The 14,961-nt window shown below is 43.5% G+C and overlaps 1 protein-coding gene across 3 annotated transcripts in view; it reads left to right on the forward strand.

The window, feature by feature from the left end:
* PLCL2 (phospholipase C like 2) overlaps positions 1-14,961 on the forward strand; it is a 190,471-nt gene that overhangs the window by 100,027 nt on the left and 75,483 nt on the right. For all 3 annotated transcript variants that reach the window (XM_057739450.1, XM_057739451.1, XM_057739452.1), the window contains exon 2: positions 11,021-13,507. In XM_057739450.1, coding sequence (XP_057595433.1) covers positions 11,021-13,507 — 2,487 coding nt within the window. The remainder of the gene's footprint in view (positions 1-11,020; positions 13,508-14,961) is intronic.

Below are 14,961 nucleotides of genomic sequence, written 5' to 3' on the forward strand. Positions count from 1 at the left end.
ACACCAATCCTACTCAAACTCATCCTTTATATTTCTGTTGTATCAGTTGTAATATTTCTTCTTTCACTTCTGATTTTGTTTATTTGAGTTCTCTCTCTCTCTTTTACTTGGTGAGTCTCGTTAAAGGTTTGTCTATCTTTTCAAAAAACAAACAAACAGCTCTTAGTTTCATTGATCTTCTCTATTGTTTTTTAGTCTCTAATTCATTTATTTCCATTCTGATCATTATTTCCTTCTTTCTACCAACTTTGGGCTTAGTTTGCTCTTCTTTTTCTAGTTCCTTGAGCTGTAAAGTTGTTTATTTGTAGTCGTTCTTGCTTCTTAATGTAGCCATTTATTGTTATGAAGTTCCCTTTTAAAACTGCTTTTGCTGCATCCCATAAATTTTGGTATTTTGTGTTTCCATTTTCATTTTTCTCAGGTATTTTTTATTTCATCTTTGACCCATTAGTTGTTCAGTGGCATATTGTTTAATCTCTGCATAATTGTAAATTTACAGTTTTCCTCTTGTAATTGGTTTTTAGTTTCATACCACTGTGATCAGAAAAGATACTTCATATTATTTCACTCTTAGATTTATTAATGATTGTTTTGTGGCCTAGCATGTGGTGTATCCTGGAGAATGTTCCATGTGTACCTGAGCAGAATGTATATTCTATTGCTTTTGGGTGGAGTGTTCTGTACATATCTGTTAAGTCCATCTGGTCTAACATGTCATTTAAGACCAATGTTTCTTTGTTGATTTTCTGTCTGAATGACCTAACCACAGATGAACATGGAGTATTAAAGTCCCTTACTGCTATTCTGTTGCTGTATATTTCTCTTTTGGGTCTGTTAATATGTACTTTATATATTTAGGTGTTCCAGTGTTGGGTGCATACATATTTACAAGTGTCATATCCTCTTGTTGGATTGACCCCTTTATCACTGAGATAAAGATTCATGAGAAGGAGTTACTGTTGTGACTGCTCAAATTGGTCCAGCCTACTATGTAGACTATAAGATATGGCCCATTCCTTCAAAACTTTTACTTTCTACTTGAGGAGATAAGGCTAACCCACGTAAAACAATTGGAGATCTGAATAAGACTGTCATTAAGTGTTAAATCATAGGGTGGAGACTGTAAGTAATGTGCGAGTTTGGAGAAGAGGCAGCACTGAGGGCTGGACTAGTGCAGGTATATGAGTGGCTTGGGACTCAAAAGAGTATTTTGCAGAAAGCGGAATTTTCCTTTCATGTGGATTTTTTCTCTTTTCTTCTGATACTTGCCCCCCGCCCCCACCCCCCACACACTGATTTCATATGCAAAAAAACCATTGGGTAAGAAAAAGGCCCTGGGAAGATTTTTTATTTTTTCCCTACAAGACAAGATAGAAAGAAAATTAGAAACAAGAGGATGGCATAAAACATTGTTGGTGAAGCAATTTTAATTTAAAAATAACTGTGGAAATATTAAAATTCTTGACTGAAAGATCTACTGTTCTTTCTTTTTTGCAGTGCATATAACCCAGGCAGTAGGTCTGCCTGTGTATGGATCTCTATGGAAGGTTTTCTTCTGACTCTTGACTCTCCCTGAACTGCCATCATTTTCCTCTCAATGCAGTGACAGATTTAAGGATTAAAAAATGAGGAAAATAAATTCTTCCTCCTAAGATACTCTGAAGTAGTGAAGAACCAGCATAATTTAAGGGGAAGATTGTGATTGAGAGGGTACTCTTAGAAGTGATGGTATTTGTAGCTAAGAATTTGCATTATGTAATTTGACTTGCATAGGTTTTAAAATTCAGTGTGATTTACCAGACAGTTATTAACAATTAAGGTTACGTAACCATATCTCAAAATAGCTCTGCAGTAGAGGAAGTCGGCTGGCTTTATAATGTGCCAAATAAGGAATTACCATATACACAGTTGAGAAACACTGACAGTTTTCACCCCAAAGTGGGCCACTTAAATACCATTATTTTAAATCATAAATTAAAATTCATCAGCATCAGTGCTTTCACTGGAATGTTAAATAGCGCTGCTGTAGTTTATAGGGGCTCAGTGCTCATCTTTAAGTTTTTCATTACTGGAGAAAACCAATGAATTTTATTACAGTTTACATTGGACACAGATGTAGATGATGGCTTTGTAAATTTACTTTGAATAAATATCTCAGTAGTAGTGACAGTGTTTCACCAAAAGAGTGTTGTTATGAAAGTATTATATTCCATTATGGTCCTCTGATTTTAGAATTAAAAACCCCAGTGTTTTAAAGGCAGGTGTAACCCATTACATCGAGTGATTTGGAAGCTTTAACCTGACCTTGAAAACTTCATTTTACAGGAATTGGAAATTTGTTTTCTTCACATGTTGTTTTGAACACTGTAGGAAATAATATGGGAGTATGACGTAAAAGGAATCATCTGAATAAGGCTGATCAGAGAGTGCTGTGATCAGTCACTGATTATCTTGTAGACAAAACTATTATGGGGATCACTGCTTCAAAAATTTTTATATGTGAATACTTATACATGAGTTAAATTGTAATTGTCACTAAATTGATGGAATTTAAAATTAACAACTTACTTTAAGAGATGGTTTGCTTCTTTGCTCTTTCTAGACACGGGCATGCAGCCTTCTGAAGTTTTATTTTGAGTATTTTTGACAGACTCTCAAGGTGTATGGGGCATCATGTCCCTTTGGTCATGCTCAAAAGTTCCATGGTCGTGTTAAGCAGTGGCCTCAGTTAAGCAAGACCCAAAGAGAGTGTTGTTCATTCTCTTTCTTCTGGGATGGGGCTAACTTTCCACAAATCCTAAGTGATCAGAGTGTTACAGCTACAATTTATGATCGTGTTTCTTTTTACTCTTCTTTCATGAAGAAGTCATTTCAGCCTTAAATGTATTTATTGAACAGGGTCTAATGTAGGGTGTATAAAATTTCAGGCAGCATTTACAGCACTTTCCCAATATGAACTTATCATTATAACAACCCTATGAAGCAGGGACTATAAATAACACATGGGGGTGGGTGGGTGGGTATTTTTTTTATCTCTGTTTTATAGGTGGGAAAACTGAGGCATAGAGAGCATGCAATGCTAGCTTACATCTTGTGGCCCATAGCATTTCCACGGGTGATTCCTAAACCAGAAGCTTGTAAACTGCTGGATTATTTTGCTCCACCTTAGACTAAAGAAAACAATTTCACAGTTAAAAATAAAAGCTCTTTCTGTGATTGATTGATTTTGCTGTTTTTATTAGCAAAATTCCATTATATATCCATAAATGGTGTTGTTTTCTCTTTCCCATCTCAGTTCATCATTTCTCTTTTGGATAGACTTAAAATTTCCTTTACAACCCTGTAAAACATTTATCCTTTGCCTTTAACATTTAAGGCTGACTTTCTTTCTTAGGAAATAATAAATCTTTTTCTCTGCCTTCTAAAATTTATGTGAATAAAGCCAAGATTGTAAACTTCTTAGAAGAAGAGAGATGGGTTTGCAAATTACTTTCAGAATCCAACCACAGTTTTATGGAGCCTCTGAAACTCACCTGTGACCCCTTAAGACCTACATCTACGTGAGGTACACCTTCGTCTGGGGAAGCAGAGGGAAATTTAGGGAATAGTCCTTTAAAAGGGAATCACTTTTCCCATTAAAGTATTCATTACATGTAGTATATTTGCAAGCTGGGTCAAGTAGACAACCTGTGGTTAGATGTACGTAGATCCCCTGTAACTCATCTGAACTGTAATTCTTACCTGCATTCCTCAGTATCTCACTTTCTCTTTTACTCTAGGTAGCTTAAAGCTTCTCTCTTTGACACTGGTAATATTATAAGCCTATGAGCGTGTGTGTGTGTGTGTGTGTGTGTGTGAGTGAGATCATGCTTGAGTTTCTTGGATCTAATTTTGGAAAATTCTAGGACATTATTTCTTCTGCTGCTGTATTCCCTCTCTCTCTTATCCTGCTGGGACTCAATTTTTACATATGTTCTGCAACAGCTCTGGGATGCACTGTTTTATGTTTTTTCACTTTTAAAAAATTTTTGTTTTAGTTTCAATAATTTCTATTGGCATCTCTTCAAGTTCACTGACTCTTTGGCTGTGTTCAGTCTACTTACAAGCCTCAGAGGAATTCACCACCTCTGGTATTTGGAGTTTTAAATAGCATTTCTGTTGGACTGTTTATTTGTTTGTTTTTTAATTTCCATCTTTCTGCTGAAATAGCCCATTTGATCATGAATATTGTCTTCTCCCCGCCCCCCCCACATTATTTTGTATATTAATAACAGTTGTTTTAAAGTCACTATCTGATAGGTCTAGGTCACCTCTGCTTTGTGTCTTGACAGTGGGTTTTTCCCTTACATTTTGTGTGTGTGTGTGCACGCACGCGCATGCTGTAATTTGTATTGAATGCTAGACATCATGTTTAATGGAGACTGAAGTAAATAATATTTATGCTCAGAAATGAACATGCTACTTCTTCTAGATCAGTAGTATTTGGGGAGGTTGAGTCAGTCTAGTCAGTAATTGATCTGGGTTTATGTTTTGAGTTGCCATCGTTACCTTCGTATATAGCTGGCTTCAAATTTGTCTACCTGTGGGCCACCATAACCTTGTGTCTAGGTGGGGACTAGGGTTCTGGACAGTTTACTCATGGTTCCTGCTCTGCCATCTGCTTTCTTATTTATTTATTTTTTAAATTAATTTAATTAATTTATTTATTGGCTGCGTTGGGTCTTCGTTGCTGCACGCGGGCTTTCTCTAGTTGCTGTGAGCGGGGGCTACTCTTCATTGTGGTGTGCAGGCTTCTCATTGTAGTGGCTTCTTTTGTTTTGGAGCACGGGCCCTAGGCATGTGGGCTTCAATAGTTGTGGCACATGGGCTCAATAGTTGTGGCTCACGGGCTCTAGAGCACAGGCTCAATAGTTGTGGCGCACGGGCTTAGTTGCTCCGTGGCATGTGGGATCTTCCCAGAGCAGGGCTTGAACCCGTGTTCCCTGCATTGGCAGGCGGATTCTTAACCACGGCACCACCTAGGAAGTCCTGCCATCTGCTTTCATCTGCAAATAACCATGTCAGAAAGGGGTCTCTTCCACGGTCTTGCCCCTCCTCCATGGTATGCTGCTTGCTACTTGGTACTCAGCTTCTGTTGGAGTCAGGGGGATTTCTTAGTCCTCCTGGTCTAGTTTCAACCTTAGGCATCCCTGTGCACCTGGGCCTTAGGGGTGGGACCTTCTGGGCATTCCTGCTCTGCTCCCCAAGGCAGCTGGACTCTGCCTGTATCTGTGGTGAGTTTCTGCCCCTCTCCTGGTGGTAGCAGAGTTCTGCTTTATTGATACAGGCTCCTGAGTCCAAGGGGCAGTAGATCTTTGCCTGGCTGTAGAAGTAGATGGGTTTTTCTTCTACTGTTCCCCCAGTGACCCAAGAAGAAAGCGGGCTTGCTATCATTCCGATGGTGGCTTAGTCTTTTGCTTTATATGAGAGGAGGGTCGGGGAAGTAGCAGAGTTTCATGGTGTCCCCATCACCTCCTGCATGCCTATGCCCTGGAAAGGAGCTCTCTCCTGCTCTGTCCCAGATTTTTCTCAGGAGCAACCCATGAAGGCTTGCATGTGAGTACAAACTCTCCCTGCGTCTGGGGCACCCAGTTACTCCAAGCTGATATCGTAGCCCACGCTTGGCCTTTAGGATTTCCTTACAATTTAAACTGATTTCTTTTATGTGCTTCCATGGTGACCTCTTCCTCCTGTGCTCTACAAACTGTGAAACAGTGTCTGTGTCTTCTCTCTCCTTGGAGGGGATTTTCACTTCTTGGAATTCAGTTCCCTTGTGACCACAGTTTCTGATGGGTGCAAGAAAAGTTGTGATTTTATTGATAGTCTGGCTTTTTCTTGTTATGTGGGAGTGACATTCTCTCCTGGCCTTCTGCATCCTAAGCTGTCATCTGAACTGGACTTGCCCACATTCGGGACCATCCAATCACCCATAGGTCCCCAAGCCATCAGCAGACCTGTGAGGAGTGCATCCTCAGGCCAAGTGGCTTCCTGTTACTCGAGGCAAGGGCCATTCCATGTGAGTGGGAAGCAGCTTTTGACCACACCTCGCTCTTCTTCAAGTTATTTACTGTTTTTCAATGCATCTGATTTTATAAAATGACCTTCAGAGTGACTGTTTTTGCTTCAGATCCCTTTTTTTTGCTTCCCCTTTTGCTCATCTTGGAGAGCACATCAAAGTTGTAAAAATGTGTGGAAAAACCTTGCAAGGTAACCCTGATGTGCCTGGCATGACTTATTCCTTCAACTCAGAGCTATTGTTATTGAGCTGAAGAAAGGTCAGGCCTTGCTGCGCTTGTTTAATCAGGCTCAAGTTGTTTCTGGGGTTTTTTTGTTTGTTTGTTTTGTTAAGGATAGAACTTTCTTTAACCCAGTGTTTCCAAACTCTCTTTAATCCCAGACACCCTTCAATAAACATAAGGACCTCATACTCTTCTTTAATGTTACTTATACATCAGATCAAATAACTGGGCTCAAAACAAACCAGAAGGATTAATAGCTGCTCCGTCTTCGTGCTCCATCCTCCTTCTGTTAGGGCCCCACCACCACACGGGAACCACAGCTCCACTCCGTCAGCTTCTGCCAGTGTATTGAATCCGGAGGTTGGTCCATCACTTCCTCGTGGTGTTTATTGAGAAACAGTCCGACAGAAATGGCAGCAAATCAGTTTAGAAATACAAGCGGAATGCAGTAGGACCCAGGAGGCCATTCTTTCCTGCAGGACATCAACTCCTGGGCCTTGAGACCAGAGTCTGACTCCTCAGACAGGTTTCCTCTTCTCTAGATGGTGCTATGGTGGTTGCATCAGAGCCAGGCACCTGGTCGCCAGCGAAGAAGTGAGGCCCACCCATTTGTCATGTCATCTCAGGATGAGAATTTATGAACTTGCCCACGGCTGTTTCTGAATTGCTGCCTCTGAAATACCCCACATGGTCATTGTAGAGGCCTAAAGGTGGTGACAAACGTCTGTTAAATCAAGTAGGCAGTCTTGTTAGAAATAGGTATGTTTTCCCATTGGGCTCAGGGTGGCTACTTCTGTTTTTCACGTTAAATATAAGTTCTAGAAACACGTTCATTCTTCCTGAGTTTGGTGTGTTGCAGAACAGCTTGCTTAGCCTCTTTCTAGGTTGTTGCTTTCACAAAATCACCCCTGGTAAAAAAAAATGTTATTCGGTAAATAAGCATTGGTTAAATGTATAAATGAATCGTTAGGCCTCTGTCCTGTTCGAAGTTTTATGATTCTTTATCTAGAATTCAGAATTTCAGGGTTGATATGGAGGTGGGTTCTCTCGGAGGCTGGCTTTCTTCCAGCCTGGACCTGACGTTTGTGATCCTTCCCTTGGTATTGAGAAGTGCTGATAGAACAGCAGAAATGCACCCGTGGACCAAGTTTATTTGCACGTGGTTTTCACCACTAGGAAGCTTTAGGAGGCGATTTTTACAACATTAAGAACCAGTTCTGAAACATCATCTGTACAGTTTTTTGAAAGTATTTGGAGGCATCTCCATCTCAGCAGAAACTTACATTTTTTTCCTCTGGTTTTAGGTAATTAGTGCATGTAAATTATATGCATTTAGTTTTCCTTTAGTTTAAAAAAAAAACCTGTGTGTATAGCACATATAGTTTGATCACTTTTTAATTTTAAATTTAAACTAACATTGAGACGCAACATTGAAAATAGATTCTAACTCTGCTACTGACCGGGCTGCTTAGCTTTTGCCAGTATGTGATCACTGCTGGGCTAAAAAGTGAAGGCCAGGTGAAAATAAGTAGGAGGGGGATAAAGATTCTGGCATAAAGTCAGGCGCGTTGGGGTCCTGGGTCTCCTTCTGAGGAAGCCCAGTTCTCCCTCTGTCTGCCCTCCTCTTCCTTTCCTCTGGGCTGTGGGGGACCAGCTTGCGTTCATATCCACCACTTGCTTCCAGCCGGTGATTCTGGTCCACCCAGCGATGAGGACCAGCCTCCCGCCTGTTCTGTTGGTCTCTAAACAAGCAAGTTTTTTTAAAGAAATGAACTATTATTTATTTATTTTATTGGCTGTGTTGGGTCTTTTTTGCTGTGTGTGGGCTTTCTTGTTAGTTGTGGCGAGTGGGGACTACTCTTTGTTGTGGTGCATGGGCTCCTCATTGCCGTGGCTTCTCTTGTTGTGGAGCATGGGCCCTAGGCGCGTGGGCTTCAGTAGTTGCAGCACATGGGCTCAATAGTTGTGGTTCACGGGCTCTAAAGCACAGGCTCAATAGTTGTGGCGCACGGGCTTAGTTGCTCTGTGGCACGTGGGAACTTCCTGGAGCAGGGATTGAACCCGTGTCCCTTGCATTGGCAGGCAGATTCTTAACCACTGCGCCACCTAGGAAGCCCAAGCATGCTTTTCTTTTGATGTTTTCTGATGGCTTTATCTGCTAGCGGGGAAGGAGAGACAGACCTTTCATTCAGGACTCCATGTGCTGTGAAGAGGACAGGATGATTCTAGGCAACAGCAGATGGGGCGGGGGGAAGGAGGGAGAGGGAGTCTCTGGTCAGGGGAGTCCCTGCTGTCCTTACATCAGCCTGGGCTTGGGGGGCCATCATGTTCGTGTGTTGGAGTCAGTGATCAGAAGTCACCGAGCAAAGCTTGGGCTGGCTTGTGAAAAGCACAGCACTGTTTCTACAGCCACAAGTATGCTGTTGAAGCTGCTGCTGGTCCCACAGATGTGGGTGTGCGATTGCATGTGTATGTTACTAATCTTCTTTGTAATTGGGCTTTTCCCTCTGAATAACACAGAGACCTATGAATTCCAAATGTGTCATTTGTAACAAATTAGAAAGTGGTAGTCCAGTATTAATCAATACGTTGAGAATGACAGAAGAAAAGATTATAACGTTGAGAAAATGCTGTATGTGTATTTCAATGAATAAATGGATAGGCACCTCTGTTTATCTTTGTGATTCCTTTTACTAGTGGCAGCTTTGAGATATAATTTATAAAAATTAGAGATTTCCCTTAGTATGTTGTCTTTATTAAAGGTAAATGTGTGTTTTTAAAGGTAAAGACAATCCTGGTTCTGAAAAATAGGAAATTCATGCATTTGTTTCATACCCTTATAGGTGGCTGATTACAAACTTAATTTCAGGCAAAGGTGCTTGAATAGATAGAATACAATGTAAGTTTTAGAGGTTGGAACAGCTACAGTATTCAATACAATGTATCTTATGGTTGCAATTACCACAGCTTTAATGTCTCTTGCACTTTATTGTTCTGAGGATACAATTGTAAAGAAATACTCTGTCTTGTGGCTTTTATGTTTTATGTTGGCATTCAGATCACAAAAGCCTCTGTGGTTCATTTTGAAACTTTGAGGGAAATGGTACCTGTATGATTTAAAGTTTAAGTTTGATTACTTTCTGCAAATTGCTTTTGGAAATATAGGTAGTCAAAGAGTAAAAGTTGTTTTAAATTTCAGACATAGAGAATAGCATAATCACTTTTTAAAACATAGAGGTTTTATTCAAAATAGATTCTGTTGGGGACTTCCTTGGCAGTCCAGTGGTTAAGACTCTGTGCTTCCACTGCAGGGGGTGCAGGTTCGATCCCTGGTCAGGGAACTAAGATCCCACATGCTGCATGGCACGGCCAGGAAAATAAAAAAGAGATTCTCTCGGAGCAGGAAAGTTAGAATGCCTTTGTATAATGTTTTGCATGCTCTTTTCTTTATTGCATGAACATCATATAATCCCAACCTCCACCTCTATTTCTTATTTATGAATATAATGACTTACTGAAAGTTTATCACAAATTTCATAAATTTCCTGAAAAACAATATCAAGTTTTAGGTTAAAATTGTGAAAGATGTTGTTAGGCCCTTGGAGCAATTTAAAAAAAAATAATAATAAAGGCATCTGTACAGGGAAAGAACTTAAATACACACACACAGCTCCTCGAGGTGGGCACCCATGACATCATGCAGGAAAGTTGAGGAGTGCGTTATTGGTGATGCGAACTGCTGTAGAAATAGATGCTGCCTGAAGTTTTTCACTTGGTCGTGTTAGTAGTCTGTTAATATTCGAAGGACTTAGGTGACTTGTTCTTAACATTCGCCTGGTGCACGGGAGCAGACTTTAATAAATCCAAATCCAGAACTTTAGAAGCACCTCTAGCTGAAATCTGGGCCTCCCACCCAGACTTAATACAACAGCAGAAGTAAAACCATATCTGTTTGAAGGATTTAGGACCGTGACTAATCTAACATGAGGCTCTGAAGAGCCAGGAATTGCTGCTGGCATTCCAGTGTCTACTCATGTAACACGTAATTTAATGGTTCATACTTAGTTTCCAGAAATAGCCCAGACAGCTTAGTGAGTCCAGGCGGTTAGAGAGTGGTTGCAAACTTTACTGTACGTTCCTAGCACCTGGAGTGCTGCCTAAGATGTACATTCCTGGGCACCACCCCCCGGAGAGCTGATTCCGTGAGCCGAGGGATCTGCATTTTACCCAGGTAACCCAGGGGACTCTGAGGAAGGTGGTTCAGTGATGGCCTTTGGAGAACATGGTTATAGGAGATGTATATCCAGCAGGGCCTCTAAGTGGGTGTGTTACCTGTGCAGTTGTGCAGGTCCCGCACTCAGAAAGGCCTTGCGCTTGGTTTAACGCTCTTCCTCAGCCTTCTTAAAATTCTTAATTTCTGAACGAGGTGTCCTCTGGGCCCTGCAAGTTGTGTGGCCGATTCTCTATGCAGGCTATGACTGTGTATTACTGAAACTGTGTTTCTTGACATTCATGGATTGCAGGTATTCAATCATGATTTTTTTACCTGTCTGTTTTGGGCTGTAAACACCAAGGCCACTTCTAAGTTTTAGAAGTGAATGAGTATCATTCGTTATAGGACATACAATAGGACATCCTAAGAGTATGATTTTTTTCCAAAGAAATTAAATTGTTATTCCTAGTCTTGAACATAGAAACCTATGTTTGTGTTACCCTGATACACTATGATTCTTCTCTCCCAGGATGGTACTAAACAGAAGAGAGAGCGGAAAAAGACGGTCTCCTTCAGCAGCATGCCCACGGAGAAGAAGATCAGCGGTGCGAGTGACTGCATCAATTCCATGGTGGAGGGTTCAGAACTCAAAAAGGTTCGCTCCAACTCTAGAATCTACCACAGGTATTTTTTACTGGACGCCGACATGCAGAACCTGAGGTGGGAACCGTCCAAGAAGGATTCTGAGAAAGCCAAGATTGATATTAAATCCATCAAGGAAGTGAGAACGGGAAAAAACACAGACATATTCCGCAGCAATGGCGTTTCTGACCAGATATCGGAAGACTGTGCATTTTCAGTCATCTATGGAGAGAATTACGAGTCGCTCGATTTGGTTGCCAACTCTGCAGATGTTGCGAACATCTGGGTCACGGGACTGCGGTACCTAATTTCTTATGGGAAACATACACTTGATATGTTAGAAAGTAGCCAAGACAACATGAGGACTTCTTGGGTTTCACAAATGTTTAGTGAAATCGATGTAGATAACCTGGGACATGTCACGCTGTGCAATGCCGTGCAGTGTATCAGAAACCTCAACCCTGGTTTAAAAACGAGCAAAATTGAGCTTAAGTTCAAAGAATTGCACAAATCCAAGGACAAAACTGGTACCGAAGTCACAAAGGAAGAATTTGTGGAGGTTTTCCACGAGCTTTGTACTAGACCTGAAATTTATTTCCTTTTAGTTCAGTTCTCAAGCAATAAAGAATTCCTTGATACCAAGGACCTTATGATGTTTCTTGAGGCAGAGCAGGGTGTGGCACATATAAACGAGGAAATAAGCCTTGAAATTATCCACAAATATGAGCCATCCAAAGAGGGTCAGGAAAAGGGCTGGCTCTCCATAGACGGGTTCACTAATTACCTTATGTCACCTGACTGTTATATATTTGATCCAGAGCATAAGAAGGTCTGTCAGGACATGAAGCAGCCCTTGTCTCATTACTTTATAAACTCATCTCATAATACATACTTAATAGAGGATCAGTTCCGAGGTCCCTCTGACATCACAGGATACATCCGCGCTCTCAAAATGGGTTGCCGGAGCGTCGAATTAGATGTATGGGATGGGCCAGATAACGAGCCTGTGATTTACACAGGCCACACCATGACCTCACAGATTGTCTTTCGCAGCGTCATTGATATCATTAACAAGTACGCATTCTTTGCTTCAGAGTACCCTCTCATCCTGTGTTTGGAAAACCACTGTTCTATTAAACAACAGAAGGTCATGGTTCAGCACATGAAGAAGATTTTAGGAGACAGGCTCTACACAACCTCCCCCAATGTTGAGGAGTCTTACTTGCCATCCCCAGATGTCCTGAAAGGGAAGATACTCATTAAGGCAAAGAAGCTGCCCTCCACCTGCGCTGGAGGCGAGGGCGATGTCACGGACGAGGACGAAGGGGCAGAGATGTCTCAGAGGACGGGCAAGGAGCACGCGGAGCCGCCCAGCCACGTGCCTGCCAAGCGCTTCCAGCTCTGCAAAGAGCTGTCTGAGCTGGTGAGCATTTGCAAGTCGGTGCAGTTCAGAGAGTTCCAGGTGTCCTTTCAGGTTCAGAAGTACTGGGAGGTCTGCTCCTTCAACGAAGTGCTTGCCAGCAAGTACGCCAACGAAAATCCAGGGGACTTCGTCAACTACAACAAGCGCTTTCTTGCCAGGGTTTTCCCCAGCCCCATGAGAATTGACTCGAGCAACATGAACCCTCAGGATTTTTGGAAATGTGGGTGTCAGATCGTGGCCATGAACTTTCAGACCCCGGGACTGATGATGGACCTGAACATCGGCTGGTTTAGGCAGAACGGGAACTGTGGCTACGTGCTGCGGCCGGCCATCATGAGGGAGGAGGTCTCCTTCTTCAGTGCCAACACCAAAGACTCCGTCCCGGGGGTCTCACCCCAGCTCCTTCACATCAAGATCATCAGCGGGCAGAACTTCCCCAAGCCCAAAGGATCGGGCGCCAAAGGCGATGTGGTGGACCCCTACGTCTACGTTGAGATCCACGGGATCCCCGCTGACTGTGCAGAACAGAGGACGAAAACAGTGCACCAGAACGGGGACGCCCCCATCTTTGACGAGAGCTTTGAGTTCCAGATCAACCTGCCGGAACTGGCCATGGTGCGCTTTGTGGTCCTGGACGATGACTACATCGGGGACGAGTTCATCGGCCAGTACACAATCCCCTTCGAGTGCCTGCAGACGGGCTACCGCCACGTGCCGCTGCAGTCACTGACCGGCGAGGTCCTGGCGCACGCGTCTCTGTTCGTGCACGTGGCCATCACCAACCGGAGAGGAGGCGGGAAGCCTCACAAGAGGGGCCTCTCTGTGAGGAAGGGGAAGAAGTCCAGGGAGTATGCATCCCTGAGAACGCTGTGGATTAAAACTGTGGACGAGGTCTTCAAGAACGCCCAGCCCCCGATTCGGGACGCCACCGACCTGAGGGAGAACATGCAGGTACGTGCGCGGGCCCGTGTGCACCTGTGCACGGTTTATGGGTCTATTGCAGGGTGTCTTTAAACACTCGTATGTCTGGTCTTAAATGCTTTGTGAATTTCAATTGCTTGTAAGAATGCTTACCACCAATCTCATTTTTTTTTATCATGTAAATTTCCAAAGCAGCAGCTGGTATTGGACACACTGATGACATCTGGGAATGAGACAGCCTTGTTGCTGAGTCCCACACCACGGGCTGGCCCCCCTTAACCACTACGGAACAGTCCCCCAGCTTCTCTAAAAGCGTAGGTGGGAATCTCTGGTATTTCTGAATATTCCTCAGCTGGAACACACGCTGACAGCCCAGCAAAATAAAGGGACATGTTCTTTCTTGTGGGGCTGCCGTGCTGCGGGAATGGCCAGCCCACAGACAGCCGGTGTGCTTGTGTGTTGAGCCTGCTGTTGACTCTGGGGCCCAACTATCTAATTGTTTACGTGAAAGACACGCAATGCCCCTATTTATTAGACGTCTAAGATAATAATTACCTCTGAACTGCACAGCGGCTGAAAAGCAATGCCAGGATTATGTATGTAATTAAGGAACGTCCACGTGTCTAGCAGGATACGGGGGCCGCCAGCAATGCAGACCGAGGCCACGGGGGCTGTCTCCCATGCACCAGCCCCAGCTGTCCCAGCCTGTGACCAGTCACCGCTCAGGGTGTTTGGAAAACAAAAAATCAACGATACACGTATATGCCTTTTAACTGTTAGGAGCAGAATGCCAGCAGCAAGTAGAATAAGAAGACCTTCCCACAACGGATAGAAAGTAAAAGCATAACAGAAGTGTGGAGGGGGTGTCCTATGTCGGAGGGTGCCAGGGTTGGTGGACCTCAGCTCGGAGCAGCTGGCACATCCCTGCCTCACGGCCGCTGTCGTGTGTCATGTGTGTGAGAAGCGGAGCTTCGTCCTTCCAGGGCCACGTGTCTGCGCTGAACCCACGCTGCCGTCGGTGCTGTGTGAGGCCCCTGCCGTGCCCGGCAGTCCGGCCGGGGAGGCCGCAGGGAGTAACAGACGACTTTAGTTGGGGGTGGGCAGCAGGAAGGGGCAGCAGATAATAAACAAAGAGGACAAGGGCAGGTGAAGAAGTACGGGGGGAGAGGTGCAGTGGAGTGACTAGGGGCCCTCCTGGGAGCTCTCACTAAGGACTTATTGTCATGAGCTGTCAACATCCAAGTGATTTTGAACTAAATGACACACAGCGTGATGCCCATAGTTAAAGCCATATTAATAAAAAGAAAATGTTTAAATTTAAAACCACTGTGCTGCTCATTTCCAAGCAATGAGGTGTTTAAGAGCAGAAGGCACAGGACTTGGAGGGCCCAGGCCCCTCCCCTCGGGCTGCCATGCTCAGCGCAGGTGAGGACCCAGGTGTGCCTGGGGTAACTCATTTTTCGGTGAGAAGGTGCCTGTTCTGG

The sequence above is a fragment of the Hippopotamus amphibius genome, chromosome 6 (genome assembly GCF_030028045.1).
Source record: "Hippopotamus amphibius kiboko isolate mHipAmp2 chromosome 6, mHipAmp2.hap2, whole genome shotgun sequence".
NCBI classification, from domain to species: domain Eukaryota; kingdom Metazoa; phylum Chordata; class Mammalia; order Artiodactyla; family Hippopotamidae; genus Hippopotamus; species Hippopotamus amphibius.